General features: G+C 32.6%; 1 protein-coding gene across 1 annotated transcript in view; it reads left to right on the top strand.

Annotated features, from left to right (window-relative positions):
* Positions 1-21,472, top strand: part of LOC134715988 (sideroflexin-5-like) — a 39,973-nt gene extending 18,501 nt beyond the window's left edge. The window contains exons 6-12 of the mRNA XM_063578619.1: positions 2,941-3,051; positions 3,734-3,799; positions 4,100-4,190; positions 6,949-7,064; positions 17,242-17,327; positions 18,895-19,012; positions 19,843-21,472. Coding sequence (XP_063434689.1) covers positions 2,941-3,051; positions 3,734-3,799; positions 4,100-4,190; positions 6,949-7,064; positions 17,242-17,327; positions 18,895-19,012; positions 19,843-19,920 — 666 coding nt within the window. The 3' untranslated portion in view covers positions 19,921-21,472. The remainder of the gene's footprint in view (positions 1-2,940; positions 3,052-3,733; positions 3,800-4,099; positions 4,191-6,948; positions 7,065-17,241; positions 17,328-18,894; positions 19,013-19,842) is intronic.
* The last annotated feature ends 480 nt before the right edge of the window (positions 21,473-21,952 follow it).

The raw sequence follows: 21,952 nt of genomic DNA, 5'->3' as shown, positions 1-21,952 counted from the left end.
TACCGCTTCTTGGTCTCCATTCTTATTTATTACAAACACTGCTCCTCTTCCTTCTTTATGATAACCTCCTACTATGACCTGATCATCACTGCTAACATGAATGTCTATAGGAAGGAAAGGGTTAATGTCATACACACTGTCTGTTACTTTACCAGTGGAACTGCTCATCATTTGTAGTCTAGAATCCCCTGTTGATACAAGTAGATCATCAGATGCAGTTATTGCCATACCAAAGACCGGGATGTTGAATGTAGATATTGTCTTCAGATTGGTTCCTTCAGGTTTTACTTTCTGTAATATCTCGTCAATGGGACAAGTTATCCACAGTGAACCATCAGGACATGGAGATAAATCACAAACCAAAGAAAGATTAGTTTGATATTGATTAACAACACTAAGAGAAACCTTTACTTCCGGTAATGGTATGTCTACACTTTGTAGAATTCCAATGTTAGACTGAGTTACCTCTCCAGGAATAAATTGTAGTTTTGTTCTGCCTGATATTTTAGGTTTTGTAACCCATACCTCTGTTGATTTCTCAATTCTGTTGACATTTTGGAAAAATTTAGAAATGTCAGTGGTATGAATGAAATCTTGAACATCACTATACTTTTCGTCTATTTGTCTCTCGCTTTTTGAAATGGCTTTGATACATTCTTCATTCACTTTTGAAGAAGCTTTGTGGTTCTGCTCTAACTCATTTCTAAGTTTTTCTATATGTTTTTCAACTGCTTGCTTTAAAAAATTCTCATGGTTAAGAATATCTGCGCTTACTTTGGTATAATTTGTATTCTCAGCATTTTGAAACTGGTTCAGTTGATCCTTGGTTGCAATGATTTCATATTTTTCCTTTTGCTGGTTACTTTGTCCTTTCTTTAGCTTTTCTATCTTCAAGGTATATGCATCACTTATTTCAGTTAGATCATGTTTCTTGTGAATCTTGGAAACACAAGTAGGGCAAACAAGTTTGTCACAATTTGTACAAAAAAGGCAAGAAGATTGTTCTGAATGATCTTGACATTTTATGTTTGTAAAATCCAATTCCTTGACAAGCAGCCCGACGTTCTTGATGTCTACCACCTTATGATCCTTAGCTATTCTCAGATGAATTTTATCTTTACATGTAATGCACATTAAAACTCCACAGGTCAGGCATTTCCATTTGATATTCTTCTCAGTTTCACATAAATTACAGTTTATAGGCATCTGGCTTCTAATTACTGATTTAGAAAACGCCATTTTTGAAACTATTCTACTTCCTGGTTCGTATCCAGGTGACTTCCAAATAAACCTGACCAGTATATAAAATATATAAATTTAAATGCACCTTAAACAATTTGAGGTTTTATTACAGTTGTGTAAACAGTTTAAAGTTCTTCTTAATAATAAAACTATTCTTCCTTAGCAAAAGAATTATTTATCCCATAATGTACTGCTTTTTAAAATATATATATATATATATATATTTAAAAAACAATTTCAATCCATTTATTTGAGGGACAAAGGGAATGAATCTTATATTTTTGTCTATTGAAGGGAAAAAAGATATTTTTAAAGTTAAACTCTGTAATATGATTATGATATTATCAGTACCTGTACAAATACAAAACAGTAGATGACTAGCATTTTTCAATGTTACTTGATAGAGTTATGTTTTGGTAGGACAACCCTTACAGCCAACCAACATGGCCCACATGGCCAAACAGTAGCAACAAAGGGTTAAAATACAAATTTTGTCTATAATTTTGAAAACTTCTATCAATAGTAAAAAAATTGAAAACTTATTCCTATAGAGTAAACAGCCTTTGTATTTAACAGCCAAATCAAAAGTGAGTAGCTGGAAGTTTGCAATTGTAACCTGAGAACCGAATCAGAGGCAGATTTAGGGGGGTGAGGGGCCGCCCCTCCCTTTTCAGGGAAAAACTTGGTTGGTTATATAGGGAATCACTGAAGCATGACTGCACCTGGGCCCCTCTTAGGCAGTCAATGGGCCCCACTTAAAAAAAAATCTGGATCTGCCACTGCTAATCCCTGATATCAGACAGACCAAATTAGGCACAACCTTTGACCTTACAACAGAATCAACTGCGCCATCTCATGGAAGAAACCATTCCATCTGAATAAACAACACAAAGGGTTCAAATACATTTTTTTTTTTCTATAATTTTGAAAACTTCTATCAATATTAAAAACAAAAAAGATATGAGGAAGCTAAATGTTGAAAATGTTGAAATTTATTATTTGTCCATTTTCATCAAAACTGTCAGAACACCTGTTATAATTGTACTCTTTAGTGACAATTTTTAGCCACTTTTAAGTGTTTTTGTCTTATAATTATTTTTAAAATTATAGAAGACATATAGACACTTCAAAAAAGCAAAAATTATCAGGTAGGCAAGATTTACTTATGAGTTAAACTTAGCCAAAATCATTAAAAGACTCTTAACAGGAGTTATTGCCCTAAAATAACTATTGTTCACCCTTTTATGTGTTCTTGGCTAAAACTATAGAAAAAAGATAAACTGAAAACAGAAAAAAATGATAGGCAATTCCAGATCAACAAAAGAGATATTTTTGTTATGAATTTATTTCTAGTCTGTAGTCCATTGTTAAAGATACAACTAGATAAAGGTAATCATGGTAATAGACCATCCTCCTAAGAATATCTGGGTTTTCTTATTTCTGCAGAACAGGGGTTGATTTTTGTTACATGACTGTAAGTTTGGCTAAGATGTTTATATGTTAACATTATCGTGTAAACCCATTTGATATAATGAACTATTTTCTAAGTATTTATTATAAGTCTGCACTGGATTTGAAATTGTATATGTTCTGAAACCAAAACAATTGAGTAAATATGTTATATTTTAATTGCAGGTAATAGATTCGTCATGCCATAAATGAAGACTAATCTGTAGATATTTTCTAATTTGATTACAGGTTATAGGTCTGTTATGGCCTAACCCCAGTTTTGCAGCCACCATATTTTGGCAGTGGTTGAATCAGACACATAATGCTTGTTTTAATTATTCCCACAGAAATGCTTCAAAGGTAAAGTATAATGGTGTCAATATTCTCCAACATCACACCCATGTTCCTGTCTTTTGCATAGAATTTACCTTACATTTCAATTCTACATATAAATAAGATGAGGTATGACATCTTCTCACAAAACACCAAATGACATAGAAATTAACATTGAGGTCAACATATGGCCTTCATCAAAGCCAAAAACACATAGTCAGCTATAAAAGGCTATGAAAAGACAAATGTTTAATGATACCAACTAGAAAACTGACGGCCTAATTTATTTAAGAAATAATGAACTAAAAACAAATTTTAAGATCTGGTTTAAATATTATTATGAATGCACTCTATTATAATTTATGTTTTGACTTGGATGGAGAGTAAAAGTTACCAATATTAAAAAGGACAGGGCAACCAAAACCTGTCACCTCATTTCTGTGCTTTCTACACAATATAAGGTATTGTAAGGTATTTTAAAGGTCTAGATCTTGCAAAGATGTTCCATTATAATTTTAAATGTTTTTTGCAAGCATTTCCAATCACAATCATGATTTGTCTTTTGTCACCAACTTTACCAAAAACATATTTCAAACTTAACATAATGTCATTTAAACTCTGGTGGATAGTTGTCTCATTGACAGTCATGCATTAAAGCACACATCTTTCAACAAATATGAACAAGTAAACTTTTTGTTTTACATTGCAGCACACCCCTTTTAACAAATATTTAGAGGGATATGCTGGGGCTGTAACCAGTGCTGTTACTATTGCTGTAAGTACAATACACATTTTAAGGTTTGTTTATTTATTTATTAAAGGAGGTTTCATAGTCATATTTTATTTTACTTCCCTTGATATTTTATTGCCTTAAAAATAGGCTCCTTGATATTTTATTGCCTTAAACATAGGCAGTGCATTTAAAACATGGTACAACAATTCATATAGTTGTGCCCTTATTGTCTTTAAACTTTTCTTTTTAAATCTTCACCTCACAAACCACAAATTGTAAATGAATTCAAGTCTTGGTGAATTGTCATTTTCTTTCATACTGATATCAAGTTTTGCTTTTTAGGTTAGTCTTCAGGCACTAATAAAGAGAGCTCATGTGTTTAGTCCAACAACCAGATTGTTAATACAGAGATTTATACCCTTTCCAGCTGTAGGTAGGTGATAGGAGTTAATATATCAACTTAAGGCATTTTAGCCTTAAATCCACTAGTTCATCCTTTTTTTAATAATTTTGTTTAGGAGAAGTTTCCAGAATGATTTGATGGTTAGCAGTTAATTCGGCAAGTATAACCAGAGTCTTAGAAGCAGACATTTTATATAGGTTCATAAAGTTAATATTTTGAAATAAAACTGTCTATTAAAAATATCTAGTCAGAATTATGTGTTTAGGTAGGGTGACATGTCTAAACTAGCATGTTCAAAATTTGGCTTAGCATGTTTATCTTGTACAAAGCAGGGTAGTATTTATAATATAAGTTATATGGTTCGCTACTGACCCCCTACTGATCCATAGAGGGTTAGTAAAATCCATAGGGGTTGAGGCCGAATGGATCCGTAAGGGATCAGTATTTAACCCTGTAACAAATTTATCGCACGCTAGACTTTTTGATTTTCTGTTGCATTTTGTTGGAAAATAAACAATGAAACACAACAACATTAATAGATGAAATCACCATTAAGGCGTTATGAACCCCCTAAGGAATTTACTAACCCCCTAGGGTCTCATTGGGGGTCACCACATGACGGCGTTAAACCAATCACAATGTGATAATTCACCCCCTGTGCGATAATGTATTAATATGCTCTTCTACTGAATATGCATTCAATTTGTGATTGTAATTTAATCAGCCATCTCTCATCACCATCTAGATATATATTAATCCCTATTTTCTCCAATGAATTGTCTCCTATTTGTGTAAGAATTTTTGTTCTTGAGTAAATTTCCAATGTACTATGTAGTTGATATGATAGATCATTTATGTTTGGATAAACATTTAAAAAAAAAAGGGAATCAAACATTAATGCCTTGTTCATGTGTACATTTTATTAGAATCGAACTCACTAAGTGAGTTCACAAACTCTGCTTTTTGTAATTCGAATTGAAACTCACATTATCCAATTTGCATAAAAAATGCAATTTCATTAATACAAATAAGAGAATTTGCATTATTTCATATTAAACTGTTGTGTAGACACTTTCTAAATTGTAATTGGAATAAATTATAATAAATTAATTGATATTGCGAATTAAATGTTGATGGACCAGTAAAGCGAATTTGACTCACATTGCAATTGGAATGAATAAGAATTAATTTTCAGATATAAAATGTTTAGAAGCGACTTAAACTTATTGGCAGTGATTGAAATTATTTAATGCAAATCAAAATTATGTTTAACTCAAACAGGTCACACAATTGAAACTTAGAAGTAGTTTGTCAATTACACACAATTTTTTAGAATTTCTTTGAAAAAACTTGCTGAAAACAAATTGAAGGTATATTTTCAAAACTAATTTCTATGTAAGTCAAGTATTTTATAGGTTGCACTTAGTTAAAACAGCTGTTTCATTAAACATGCCTCTTTTGGGGAGATCTTGAATATTCTTAGAAAATTAGTTTTGTTTACATACTGGTTCCCAGTTATGCTCTCTGTGTTCCATCTCACAGAGACATAACTTGGGAATGTTACCAGTAAATATACATATGCATATTGTTAAGGTAGCACAATACAAAGATTTTATAACTCCAACTCCCAAGTTTTAAAATGCTGTAACTTTCTTAATAATGCTTGAAAATTTATAAAAGTGGTGGTTTTGGATAGCTAACAGATTACTATTTTAAATTAATGCAATGTTAATATTATGCAACAATCATGTAATCAATTATAATGTAAACTGTGTCTAAAATATTTTTCACAAAATTTCCACTTTCAAATGAAATTAGCTTCTGCATAGATATCTCTATAGGGTTGATTTTATTATATGTTGTTCCTATGGCCATTATCTACAAAAGGGTGTCTCAGATTTCAGATAGAATGTATAGAACAAATTTTATACCTAATTAAACATTATCTTCTTTTATGTTGTTAGGATGTTTACACTAATTAGAGATTTATTAGAGAATGGAACACCATAGAGACAATCTGAGACACCCTTTTGAAGCCCATGATGTGTTGATTAAGATTTTGTCAAAATTTTCCATATAGTTAAATAGATGATAGAGCTAAATTCATTCGAGTGAACTAACCCAGATTTTGCCGCTAATTACATAATAATGGATTACATAATGATTGCATAATAAAAATATTGCATTCATTTAAAAGATTAATCTATTATCTATCTATAGATACCTCTTTTATTATTTACTATGCATTCATAAGAAAGTTATAGCATTTCAAAGGTTAGTGATTGGAAGTAAAAAAATCTTTGTATTGTGCTACCTTAACATTGAAATCTGTGATAACCTTTGATTAGGGGTAGTTAAGAAAACTAGTGTTAGTTTAAACTGTGAGAAGTTCCAGGCATATAAACGTTGAAAATATGCCGCACAGCCCTATATTTTGACCTTTGGAAAAATTGTGGTGCATATGAACTTTCAATTCTAGGATAAGATTTTTTTTCAAAACTTCATAGTAAAAGTGGTACAGTTTTAGCAGTAAAAGGAGTTCCTATGGGAAATTGCATTGTCAATATTTACAGAAATGCAAACTATAGTCTACAACAGTGCTTCCCTACATCAAGGAAATATATATGCGAATAATGAAGTGTCAAGAAAGTTTTTTTAAATTTTTGGACAACAGTTTTTAAAGGTATTCCTCTTAGTGAATAAACATTATCTTAAACCCCAAATAATTGACTACAATATTTCAGCTATATATTCAGTATTACACTAACAACAACAAATTCTTTTACAGCCTCAGCAAACATATGTAATGTAGTATTAATGAGAAAAAATGAACTTGAAGATGGGATAGAAGTTTTAGATGACCAGAATAATGTTGTTGGTACATCAAAAATTGCAGCTAAAAGGGTATGTAGTCCTTATGTACCATAGAACTGTATATCTGGGTATTTTTTTCAGTCTGTTTTTTTTATGGTTCAGTCATAAAAGGAGGGTAAGTGAAATTTTTGCTTTTTTCATTTTTTATGCTGTATGCATTGAATTTAAAGTGAAAGTAAAATGTTTGCTTCGGGAAAATGTCTAAGCATAAAGCTTATTGTGAGTATAGCAAAAATACATGTGCATCATATAACTTGTTTAATTGTGAATTTTGTGTGAAAGATAATTTTTTGTAGCTAAATTTAAAAAAAAATCCAAAATAGTATGACCATTTTGTTGATGGAATTTTGATGATAAGTCTCATATTAAATTTAATATATCCCCTTTTAAGTGGGCTGTATATTGTGATAGGGATCATGTTGCTTATTCCTTAGTTTTCTATGTTTTGTCATGTGTACTATTGTTTGTCTGTTTGTCCTTTTCATTTTTTAGCCATTGCGTGGTCAGTTTATTTTTGATTTATGGGTTTGACTGTCCCTCTGGTATCTTTCATCCCTCTTTTACTGTCATTTAGTCCATCTATTTTTTTTTTTGACTGATTTTTATTGGCTGTCCATTTGGAACATTGTTTTTAGCTCACCTGGCCTAAAAGGCCAAGTGAGCTTCTCTCATCACTTGGCGTCCGTCGTCTGTCGTCGTCCGTTGTCTGTCGTCCGTCGTCGTTAACTTTTACAAAAATCTTCTCCTCTGAAACTACTGGGCCAAATTTAACCAAACTTGGCCACAATCATCTTTGGGGTATTAAGTTTAAAAATGTGTTTTTTTACCCCGCCAACCAACCAAGATGGCGGCCACAGCTAAAAATAGAACATGGAGGTTAAATGTACTTTTTGGTTATTACTCAAAAACCAAAGCATTTAGAGAAAATCTGACAAGGGGTAAAATTGTTTATCTGGTCAAGATCTATCTGCCCTGAAATTTTAAGATGAATGGGACAACCCGTTGTTGGGTTGCTGCCCCTGAATTGGTTATTTAAAGGAAATTTTGCTGTTTTTGGATATTATCTTGAATATTATTATGGATAGAGATAAAACAGCTGTAAACTGCAAAAATGTTCAAGTAAGATTTACAAATAAGTCAACATGACCATTTTGGTCAGTTGACCCCTTTAGGAATTATTGCCCTTTATAGTCAATTTTTAACCATTTTTCGTAAATCTTAGTTAACTTTTACAAAAATCTTCTACTCTGAAACTACCGGGCCAAACATAGCCAGAATCATTATTAGGCTATTTAGTTTAAAAATTGTGTTTTGTGACCTGGCAAACCAACCAAGATGGCGGCTACGGCTAAAAATAGAACATAGGGGTAAAATGCAGTTTTTGGCTGATAACTCAAAAACCAAAGCATTTAGAGCAAATCTGACAAGGGGTAAAATTGTTTATCTGGTCAAGATCTATCTGCCCTGACATTTTTAGATGAATTGGACAACTTGTTGTTAGGTTGCTGCCCCTAAATTGGTAATTCTAAGGAAATTTTGCTGTTTTGGGTTATTATCTTGAATATTATTATAGATAGAGATAAACTGTAAACAGCAATAATGTACAGTAATTTAAGACTCAAAAATAAGTCAAAATGACCAAAATGGACAATTGACCACCTAAGAAGTTATTGTCCTTTATAATCAATTTTTAACAATTTTCATAAAATCTGTAAAGGAGTAGGTCCGGTAAGGACCGATTTTAGCCTCAAATTTCAGGTTCATCTGACGAAAGATTTTGACCACTTTTTAAACACTTAAATGTCTATTTTATTTGAATCTATTAGTTTATGTGTAAGATTTTCACTGATTTTGTCATTAAAAACGATCCGATTCAAGCTCAAATATGAACAATCCACCAAATATGCCGAAAAATGTCACTTTTCAGATGGTTTTTGTCAAAAAATGAAAGTGGCCGCATCCGTGTTCATCCTCAACCTTTATATATGTTATGTATTATTATCAAATACAACTTACATTTTAATATTAAGGATGAACACGAATGCGGCCACTTTCGATTTACACGAAAACCGTCTAAAATTATACTAAAATGCTAGAATTGTGAAGATTTCAGTGATTTAGCATGACTTTATGGTGCTAGTACCCAATATATGTGCCATGTTTTGTAAAAAAAAAACGCCCATATTTATGTAGCAGAAGCATTCTACTGTCCAAATAATAACTAAAAGTTTACATTTTAACAATTTTGTAAAACTGCTATATTTTGGGGCCAAAAAGGTGTCTTACCGGACCTTCTCCTTTTTATACCCCTGCTGTTATACCCCAGCTTTAAAAAAGGGGGGGTACACTGTTTTACCTCTGTCTGTCGGTCAGTCCGTCCGTCAGTCCTTCAGTCCGCCCGTCAGTCCTTCAGTCCGTCCGTCAGTCAGTCCGTCCCATGAAACTTTCGTCACATTTTTCTCAGGAACTACAATACAAGGATTTCTGAAATTTGGTTTCATGGTTTATCTAAGTCAGCTATACCGTGTGATGCGTTTTCAGATTGATCACTTGACAACTTCCTGTTTACCGAACACTTGTATGATTTTACACATGATAGCCAAGTTGAAAATTTTCGTCACATTTTTCTCAGGAACTACAATACAAGGATTTCTGAAATTTGGTTTCAGGGTTTATCTAAGTCAGCTTTATGGTGTGATGCGTTTTCAGATTGATCACTTGACAACTTCCTGTTTACCGAACACTTGTACAATTTTACACATGATAGCCAAGTTGAAAATTTTTGTCACATTTTTCTCAGGAACTACAATACAAGGATTTCTGAAATTTTGTTTCAGGATTTATATAAGTCAGCTATACCGTGTGATGCGTTTTCAGATTGATCACTTGACAACTTCCTGTTTACCGAACACTTGCATATTTTTACACTATTAATATTATCCACTTGCGGCGGGGGTATCATCAGTGAGCAGTAGCTCGCAGTTTACTTGTTACTAACATTTTCCACTGAAACTACACGGACAAGTTCATTATAGATAGAGATAATTGTAAGCAGCAAGAATGTTCAGTAAAGTAAGATGTACAAACACATCACAATCACCTAAACACAATTTTGTCATGAACTGTCTGCTTCCTTTGTTTAATTCACATATACTAAGGTGAGCGACACAGGCTCTTTAGAGCCTCTAGAGCCTCTAGTTTTATTTTATTGATAATTAGTCTAGTCTGTCTACCATTGTCTACAGAATCAATCTAAACAAATTGCAACAGAAAAGATTTTTTATATATCATATTAGATTATCATAGCACATTACTGTTAAAAAAGTCTAACAAAATCGTACGGTCGGAAATCGGTGAAAATTGAAAATAAAAATATCGGTGATGTGCCTGCCGATTCATGTCAGAAATGGTCCGCCATATTGACAAAGGGAGAAGACTCTTACATATGTGAATTTATTGAAACCAACTGAGAAGCTGATATCACTGAAAGAATCGCTTACATAAGTTTATGTTATAATAAAAGTATGCTGGTAAGTGTTTTTTTAACATACACTTATGTTTTACGTGTATTTAGATATTCGAAAATGCGTCAAGAAATGAATTAGACATACGAAAGTTCTTGACGCAGGTCAAACGACAAAGATCACTATATGTTTGTTTATTTCAAAGAAAATAAATAAAATCAACTACCTTTACATAAAATCAATTAAATTTAAATTAATAAAGTCCAAAATATAGCAATAAAAATAATTTGAAGGGACGTAATAAGACTCGTCCCTAACGAAAATAAAAAAGTATGGAACGCCAAATTAACAAAAATGGACAGAAAAAATTGCAATTTTGTCGATTTTGAACTTATTACTATAGCCAAAGCATTTATTCTTATCTTCTATTGCATTTTCTTCAAATAGATAATTTTAAATAATTGTTTCTTTCCTTTTTTAATGAATTATTGTCGAAAATAACTATTTTTTAATTTTATTTCAGCTTTCACTTGAAGAAACCTATGTCCGATTTAGCGTCATGATTTTACTGGAGCTAACCACAGTCACTGTGCTCATTGTTAAGCACACGGATAATTTCTAAATCAGTTACTATATTATATTTTTCTGCATTGCCTATTTCATTGAAAATATTTTATCACAGTCAGGTCAAAACTATTTGATTACGTACCTTGTTCTAGCAAAAGTCAATTCAAACCAAATTCAAATTCAAATTCAAAATGAATGGTCAACTAAACAAATGTACGGAATAGGTTACAATAAAACACAATCGAAAATTTCCAAGTAGGGAAAACATCGAGCATAGTATACTTTTTTTAATGCTTTACAATAAAATTGTACTTAAGTTCAAGATGCTCGTTTTTGTGTGTACTTTGTATAGTTTGTCTTGTTTGTCTTAATGTCCTTTTCGTTTTCTCGGACGTTATTTAAGCCTATTGACTACTTTTCTTGTCACCCTTTTTGACACTTTTCAAATAATTCATTATCTTCAGTAGTGCTAGAATTCATAAGAAGTTGAGAAATGGACAAATGAATTACAGCTTATAGTCACACTAAAAAAGAAACATCACACGGACAAGAACACATTATTCATTAAGAGTCGATGTTGTTTATTCTTGTTGTTCTGAATAATATTTTAATGTGTATTGATATGTTATATGACATATATAATGATTAAATATGTAACAACAAATGATTTGTGTACTATTTCTTTTCAGCTACATCTATACTATGGAGAAATGTATTGTGTGCCTAAAAGATGACCACCCAACAACACTGATCAAATTGCGACAAAAAGGTTGTCTTGGAATCATCAAAGCTAGCCAGGAAAGAGGAGACTGTTTGTCCGCATAAGGGGGTAATTTTGTCCATCAACTCTGCAGGAAAACATATACCAATCCAAATGACATAAAGAAATACAAAAAAGAAAAACTTGTTCTGAGAGAAATTAATACAAATACTCCAAAATTACGATCCAAGTCCCATTTTGATTTTAAACATCATTGTTTATTCTGTGGAAATGAAGCAACAGACGCCAAGAAAAAAGACAAAAATGTATTTCAGGTTCGAACTGATGATTTTGAGAGTCGCATACAAGATGCTTGTGATCTTCGGAATGATGATTGGGCAGCCGAGGTTCGCGGAAGACTGGAGAGCGTAAGCGACCTCCATGCAGCGGATGCTGTTTATCACCAGGCATGTAGTGTAAACTTCCGCACGTGCAAAAACACTCCTGTATTCCGTTCTCCCATATCACCAGACGCAAAGCCTGAAAACAAAAGAGGAAGGCCAGCTTTGCAAGAAGACGGCTTCTACAAAATAGTCGACTTCCTTAAACATCATGACGACGAACAGATTTCCATATCAGATCTTGTTGAAAAAATGGACGAAATATGTGATGGGAATGCTTATAGTCAGATGTATTTAAAGAAAAGATTAAAGCAACATTTCGGAGACGAAATCATTATTACAGACATACCTGGTAGAAAAAGTGTTGTAACTCTACGTGAAACCGTGACTTGTATTCTTCAGGACTATTACCAGAGACCAAGCAATTTAAATCCAGATGACGAAAAGAGAGCTTTGATCAGAGCAGCTGCCAAACTGATAAAAAGCGACATCCGATCTGTAGATACCACAAAGTCTATCTATCCAACTCCAGCCAACATTGCATCAGTTGATAATAATCTATCATACTTACCAGAAAGCCTGCAGTTATTTCTTTCTAATATATTTTCTGAGAAAGACCCATCGGTGAAAATAGCTTCCATAGGACAAGCAGTAATGCAAGCCTCACGACCTCGAGCACTTATAACACCGCTTCAACTCGGTCTAGGAGTACAGGTGCATCACAACTTCGCTTCACGATTTCTTGTGTCCACATTGAACAGCTTAGGATTTTGTTCCTCATACTATGAAGTCAAGAAGTTTGAATCAAGTGCTGCAGCTGTACAAGGAGTTGACCTTCCAGGTGATATAAGCAGCAGCTTTGTACAATTTGTAGCAGATAACGTTGACCACAACACAAGAACGATAGATGGCCTCAACACTTTTCATGGCATGGGCATAATAGCTGGAATAACGCCTGGTACGAAGAGAACACAACCCATTCCAAGAATAGCTTTTTCTACTGATGAAATAAAGGCATTAGCAAAGATAGAGATCAAATATTACAAACCTCAATCAGATCGTATGGCTGAATTAAGTTATGCTGAGTTGAAAAACTTAAACACTCTGGATAAGACTTTCCGTCTTGATCTGCTGTCGGTTATTGTTTGGCCTTTAAAGTATCCAATACCAATGTGGTCTGGCTTCATGCAGATGGTTCAGACGGGAGACTACCCAGGAAAATCCTCAGTTTCATTCCTGCCTATGATAGATTTGAATGCTTCGGACATGACATGTATTTATTCTACATTGAACTTCGTCGCCAACCAAGCAAAGCGTTATGACATAACAGCGATCTTGACTTTTGATCAACCTCTGTATTGGAAAGCCTTATCAATTGTTGAAAACGAAAATCCAGGAAGCACCTTGAAGTCTATGGTTTTACGATTAGGACCATTCCACACAGAGATGAGCTTCCTCGGCTCAATAGGGAATCTTATGAGTAATACTGGTTTGAAAGAGATGTTAGAACTCATATACGCTCCGAATGCCGTCACGCATATCCTTAGCGGGAAAGCTGTAGCTAGAGCGTTTAGAGGTCACATGTTGGTGGATACAGCACTTTATTGTTTGTTGATTGCAGATATATTTAATATTGACGTATCTAAACTTTTGGAAGAACCAAATTCAACCCTTGAAACAATTGAAATGAAGGAAATTGATGAATTATATTCTCAATTATCCTCTGGAGAGCTGTCAGCTTCAGAAGCGGGTGAATCAGATGTCTTGAAAAACCTAGAAGCAACGGTCAAGAGAAAACAGGAAATTTTAAAGCAAAGTCGTACAGCAAAGTTGTGGCTGCAATATTCAGAAATGGTCCAGGTTTTAAGACAATTTATTAAAGCAGAGAGAACCGGTAACTGGCCTCTTCATTTGCAAAGCATCAAAGAAATGTTGCCTTTTTTGGCAGCATCTGGACATAATTTGTACACGAAAACAGCATACGTCTACTTAATGACAATGCAGTCTTTAGACGAAGACCATCCTGATGTTTATGCTAGTTTCATTAATGGGAATCATGTCATAAGACGCAGCAATAGGTACTGGGCTGGAATATCTTCAGACTTATTTATAGAGCAAGTTCTAATGAGAAGTGTGAAAACAGCGGGTGGATTGACGAGAGGACGAGGAATGACTGAAAGCCAGCGTTCCCTTTGGCTTATGGCCATGCCAGCATGTGCTGAGATCAATCAAGCCATGCAGGATTTGTCCGGAGTAGGATACTTTTCTAGTGAACAACACAAAGACGAAACACATGCAAGACAAAAAAAGGACACTAACGACATACAAACTCTTCTCACATTCTTGAAAAGTCGTAATCCATTCATTGATTCAGAGGTAGACCGTTCACTACGAAACATTGAGACAGGAGTAGTAGCTGATAAAACCGTGAATGTGGATGATGCAAAAAAAGTTGGGACTTTCATTCTACAAGAACTAGTAGGAAAGAATATAGCTGACCACACGTTTAGGAGAAAGAAACAAGCCATTACGCTTGGCAACAAAGTTCAGGCGAAACTTGACGGCGAACCTCTTCGAATCGATTCACAGCTCCTTTTTCAGAGATGCACCACTGCGGCACATGGTATTTTCGAAGATATTTCAGAGATATTTCAATTTAAATTATGTGGAGTTCCTTCGTCAATATTTGAAACCACTGGTCTTCCAAGAGAGCCTCAAAAATCAACCCTTGCCGAATATATGTGGAATTTGATTGGACTTAAACCAAAAGCACCAACTGAAACCCACTTTGTACTTGATGGTGGTTCTCTTATACACCGTTTACCATGGGCAAAAGGAGCTACAGTTGACACCATATGTATGACTTACGTCAATTATGTTAACAATCACTATACAGATGCAACTGTTGTGTTTGACGGATATCCATTAGTTCCAACTACAAAAGACGTGACTCATTTCAGACGTACTTAAGGAATCCTATCTCCAAAAGTCAATTTTAACAATGACACACCAATCAAAACAAAAAAAGACGAATTTCTTTCAAATTCAGAAAATAAACAGCACTTTATCAATACCCTTGGAGAAAAACTTAAAGACGGACATGTTCAAGTTATCCATGCAGAAGATGATGCTGATCTTAAGATTGTGCTTACAGCAATAGAAAAGTCGAAACAACATACAACTACCGTCATAGGAGAGGACACTGACCTACTCATACTGCTCTGTTATCATTCAAAAGATGCCATAAACAAGATTTACTTCAAATCAGAAGCCAAGCAAAACACTCACAAAATAAAGATTTGGGACATAACAGAGACAAGGAGAAAAATTGGACCACTTGTTTGCAATATTTTGCCATTCATTCACGCCTTTAGCGGATGCGACACAACATCTCGTATTTTTGGTCAAGGCAAGGGCACTGTTTTCAAGAAAATTAGTACTAACACTAAACTACAAGATCATGCAGCTGTCTATTGTCAGGAGTCCAATGTTGAGAGCATTCATAAAGCAGGAGAACAAATATTTGTTGCATTATATGGAGGGTTACAAGATGTTGAAACATTAGATATGCTGCGTTACAGAATATTTGCCTCTAAAGTTTGCGTTGGAAATATATATGTACAAGTGCACACTCTCCCACCAACATCTGACGCTGCTAAGCTACATTGCACGAGAGTTTATCATCAAACGCAAGTTTGGATTGGGAAAGGTGTTAAATTAGATCCAAAGGACTGGGGTTGGCATGTTGAGGACAATAAATTGCTTCCAATTAGAGCATTACTACCACCGGCTCCCGAAAAGCTTCTTAGGATAATCCGATGTAATTGCAAATTGAATTGTGACACAAAACGATGCTCATGTCGTAAACACGGAATAGACTGTTCCCCAGCATGTGGGGAATGTCGGGGAATGAATTGTTCCAATACAAGTAACATTACAGAAGCCGATGAACTTGACGATATGTGAATGCATCAATATGCATGTACATTGCAGAGACATTTAAACATACATTAGAAAGACTTATATCAAAATTGTCTGTTTTTTAATCAAAACAAAATCAAATAATTTCAAAGATAAATTTTTCAGAGATTGAATTTACCATTCTAATATTTTTTGATGATAACAAAAGTAACCAAGTTAAAACAAAGTAATCAGTTATTGAACAGTTTAAGCAATTCATAATAATAATTCAATGAATGTTGTAACAAAACTAACATTAATACATTTTATTTAGAAATTTATTTCATTTTTATTTTGGGGGAGGGGTAATTTTGGGCCAATTTCGATGACAGATAAATAGATTTTCAGTAGAACTACTGTTTGTTTTCTATTTCCTATTCGCAAATAATTGTAAATAATTGTGTTTAACAATGTTTAATGTTTTTATTTTAAAGCTGCCTCAAAATAAAACGTTTGAAAATAGCCATCTATGAATCTCAAATATATCGATTTTTTGGCATTTTTTGGTGATTTCATCATTAAAAGGGTTAATTCTACCAATAAGTTCTAACTCTGGATTGTAAGTTTTACTTCTGAAATGTTCTTTGTAGTTATTTTAGTCATCTTAATTCGTTTTTGACATTTGTTTGGCTAACATAGTGCTAAAATTCCGATTTTTATTTTTTTTCACAATTTTCATCGATTTTTGGTTAAAATTAATGTTTTTAGCCCAAAATGGGGATTTCCGATCGTACGATTTTTCTAGACTTTTATTATATGATTGTGTCATGCTTTGGTATTATAAAACTGTTGAAACCATTTCTGTTGCAATTTGTTTAGATTTATGCATTATTTGCCGTAGACAGACTAGACTAAATTAACTCATCATAGATACCATGATTGAAATTTTGTGTTTTAAGAAAGACATGCATGTTTTGTCTACAAAAGACTCATCAGTGAGGCTCAAATAAAAAAAAAGGTAAAAAAACCAAATGAAGTACAAAGGTGAAGAGCAATGAGGACCATTTATTCCTATTAGTTTTGCCAAATATAGCTTAGGTCATCTATTCCTTAGCTAGAAAAGCCTTAGTGTTTCAAAAATTCATAATATAATTAATAATATTTATTATTTTCAGGCTTTAACAGAAACAGCTATAACTAGAGTAGTTTTGCCAATTCCAATTCTTATTTTTCCTCCAATAATTATGTCAGTTTTAGAAAGGTAAGAGTCTCTTTATTATAATATAAACTTATGAATCCTGTTTTCTCTCACCATGTACCAAATCCTCCAGAATGAGACATGATGATCGTCATCAGAATGCAAACCAATGGAGGGGTGGGGTTATCACCATCAAACATAAAAGTTTTGTATAAAGCTCTTAATTTTTAACGATAGTAGATCTGGATAAACCTTATATTTCATACAGAAGCCTTAGTGTGTGAAGTTTCAGTGTGTCTTATAATATCCTTCGTCTTTACATCAATTTCATGGTTCAATGACCACAACAAAATTGTATGGTTTTTATATAGCTTTAATTTTCAGTAAATCTGTAAAATAAATTATATTTAGATTTTAGAATCATTGCAAGGTATTCATATCAGTCTAACAGGATTCATTTGAATTTATCTCATCTATCATCCCATTACACATTTGTAAGTTTGCCCTTTTTGATTTAACAATGATACTACACAAAAAAAAACATGGTTATGTTTGTTTCTTAATTATGCAATGGGTCAACTACATGTATATATGTATATTTAAAAAATGCTTAGCGTATTGAATGATTGGCAGGTGTATACAGGGGTTGAATTTAAGCTTTTTTTCGTGTATTGGCCAGCCGGAGCAGTGGACTGAAAAATCTAGTGGTCCTATAAAAATTACATTCATTTGACAAACACTAATATAAATAATAGATTTTTACTTTTATTTTTCTGGCTTTCTTTTACATATATGTTAGAAAAGAAAAAGAGAGAGTTGATCCTGATTTTTATAAATGCTTTGATAATCTCAATGATTTTCTTTATCAAAATCAGGATTTAGTACAAAAAATGTCAATATTGTCCTCCACATCATCACAACGACCATAGGATGGCTGACTTGGTTGTTTTGGGCACTGCCCAGAAAAAATTTGCCATTTCAATAACCTGGACAATATTTCATATGTTATGTAATTCACAACATTCCATTTGACTATGTTATTTAATGATTCACAATCTTTTTCCCAGGATATTTGATATTTACGTTTCCTTTTGTCAATTTCATAAACTTTATTCCAATCTTCCTCTTGAATGGCTCTTATTTATTCTTTTGTCCAGCTGTCCTTCCAAAAATTTCCACATTATATTAATTAACTCAATCAATTGTAATACTTTGTACCCACAGTAACTTGTAATTGATTTCAATGAGTTTTATCGACAAATTTATTCTGATCCGATGGACCACCAGCTGACAAATTCTACAGGTCCAACGCAAATTCCATTGGTACCAGACCAGCACCAATTTCAACCCCTGGGTGTACATGTATTTTCAATTTGGTTTATTCGACTTTTGACCGCATTTTCTTGGATTATGTTAAGTTTATGTGGTAGTTGGAGTAAAGCTTTATGTTTAGAACTATCAACATAATATAAATGGTTAATAAAGAAGGCAAGACATCTCTGGGTGTGCACTCTTGTCTGATGACGATTGAGTAAAAAAATCCTTGTGTAAAGTCATTTTTTTTTAAGATATCTACAATATTACAAAATTCTGATATATATAATGAAATATTTTATTTATATGATTTCAGAAGTAAATATCTTACGTATAATCGTGGAATGCGTATTTTCTGGCATTCAATAGTCGTTACAGCCTGTTTTGCCATTGCTCTGCCCCATGCAATAGCATTATTTCCACAGAATTCACAGGTAGGTATTTAATATTTTTCTTTGAATAAAGAGCCTTGTCAGGTACTACTAAAAGACAATGCCTACACTAGAGTGAACAGTAACTAAACATTTTCTATATCATCAAAAAAACAAAATATAGAATGATAAACATTATTCATGATATTTGCATGTAAACTTTGAAAAAGTTACATTTAAATTTCAAACTTGGTATATTTCAAGGGATTTAAAAATTGTGAAAAAAAACATCTTAGTTTTTTTAACTGAGGATAGCATTTTGACTTTAATTTATTTTTTAGCAACATTCTGTAGTAAAGATAATGCTATATCATTTCTTCTATAAAATTTGATATAAAATTTTGCTAATATGAAATATTATGCACCATCTAACTAACTGTAATATTCCTTATATTAAATAATTTTGATTTATTAAAAAACATAAATATAGTTTTAAAAGGAAGATATCTACAAAGACTTCATTTGATATAATCTGGTACAATTTCATATATTATTTTGTTCTTTTTTATTCTGAATACTTACTGTTGGAAAGTTGTCTACAAAAAGAAATTTACAAAAGAGGGACGAAAGATACCAAAGGGACAGTCAAACTCATAAATCTAAAAATAACTGACAACGCCATGGCTAAAAATGAAAAAGACAAACAGACAAACAATACTACACATGACACAACATAGAAAACTAAAGAATAAACAACACAAACCCCTGCTTTCTGTTATCCAGTTTGCCTTATTTTTTCCTTCTTTTGTAACCCATAATACAAATACAAAAAAAGTGTTAACTAAATCACTAAACTTAGACCCTAATTTTTAAATTGCTTTTCTTTATTTTAGATAAATGTCAATGAATTAGAAGAAGAATTTAAGGACAAAACAGACCAAACTGTACTGTTCTACAATAAAGGCCTGTAGTATTGTAATAGTGATATTTGTGACTGGTTTTATACATGTTTATATACAGATGTATTTTTAATAAATGGAATTGAAGAAACAGTTGCACAAATTATGAACTTGATTTCAGGAAGGAATGATGTGTCATGTTTTGTCTTTCCTTGCACATTGGGAAGTGAATATTTATATCATCAGTGCACTGTTTTGATTTGAAAGTCAGTTCCATAGGATTTTGTCATGTTAGAAATTGATGATATATTTTTATGCCCCCAACCCTCTACTATCCTAGGTAGTAGAGCGGCATTATGTTTTCTGGTCTGTGCATCCATTCGTTCGTCCGTATGTCCCACTTCAGGTTAAAGTGTATGGTCATGGTAGTTTTTGATGAAGCTGAAGTCCACTGAACTTGAAACTTAGCACACATGTTTCTTATGATATGATCTTTCTAATGTTAAAGCCAAATAATTTTTTTTTACCAAATTTCAAGGTCCATTGAACATGAAAAATGATAGTGCAAGTGGGGCATCGGTGTACTTAGGACACATTCTTGTTTCCTCAGTGATAAGATCTCTTTAAGCTAAAATTTCAAAAAGACCCCTGAAACTATAAGCTTATTCAGGGAACCAATTCACTGACATAAGTAATATTAAACACATAACTAATATGTTATTTATATTAGTTAAAACTATAAAGATCATAGTTCCTTCTTAAAGTGATTTATATGTACTTTGCAGTGCTCTTTAATAGTCTGGGTAAAATTTTAGAAAAATGATATCTTTGAATGAATGTCACCAATTTAAAACAATCTAGAGACCTTTTTATTATTATTTACTGAATATATAAAATAAAAAAGTAGAAGAGAAAACCCCATATTGGTCAATACTTTTTTAAAGCATATTATTTAAAAAATCAAAAGATTGTTGCTTTAATTTTTATATTAATCAAATGTTAATTTCTAAATATAAATATATCTAAAGCACATATTGAATTTCTTTTTATATTTTCTATTATATTAATGTTATTTAAATTCGTCATTGAAAAGAAAAGATTTATAAAAATCATATCAATAATTTTAGAATTCATTAGGGTACATTTACAGATATGTTTTTTTAGTGACAGCTAATGTGATAATCATAATGAATGATTCCCTTGTGTTGTTGAGTAGCTGAACAAACAACATATACCCCTGATTAAGTTATGTATACATTAAAGGTTTAAAATACATGGTATATGATGAATGCTTTGTTATTTACTCCTCGAAATAAGTATTATTTACTGCATTGAACTAAATGATCTATTGCAATGGATTTTTTTTGTAAAAAAGAGTAAGAGGTGTCTTTTGTTTTGCATCAAATCAAATACTAAGATTATGATAAATCTGAAGTCAAAGAAATGTCATAGCAATTTTGCAGTCATATTCAGAACAAAAATTAAGTTTCCTAAAATTGTTAAGAATTCTGTCTGTTTTAAGATAATCACATCATACATAATCATTGGTTTATGATTTGTTGTGTAACCACTTATTATGTACTAATTATTATTTGTTTTGATATAAATAATACAAAAGCTGTAATATTAATGTTTCTTGATTACTTAGAATAAGGAAATCTATTTTCCTTGTAAGGAAATCTATTTCCTTATAGTGCTGTAGAACTTGATCGATTTCATAGTTACAGCTAAATGACATGAGTGTGTAGGTAAAGGTAATATCTTTGGTAAGCATGCCTGGAAAGTGAACCATGAAATCATTATAAGGTTGGGTACACTACCCTCCTTTAAAAGTACACTAGTCCAGCATATAACCAATCCATCTGTCTGTAGGACAAGACTGCTCTCAAAGGAGGGTAGTATACCTAACCTAACAATGATTTCACGGTTTAGCTAGCAAGCAATGTAGCCTTTGTCACCTTTATCTACACACTCCGGTCAATTTGCTGTAAGGTGATTGAATATCTATGACTGCATATTTGATTTGGCCTTCCAACTGTTTTGTTTCTGGCGCCAGCGACTAGTCTTGTGTAGACAAAACGCACGTCTAGTGTACTATATTATA

This window comes from Mytilus trossulus, chromosome 4 (genome assembly GCF_036588685.1).
Source record: "Mytilus trossulus isolate FHL-02 chromosome 4, PNRI_Mtr1.1.1.hap1, whole genome shotgun sequence".
NCBI lineage: Eukaryota > Metazoa > Mollusca > Bivalvia > Mytilida > Mytilidae > Mytilus > Mytilus trossulus.
This window is presented reverse-complemented; position numbering and strand designations above follow the sequence as displayed.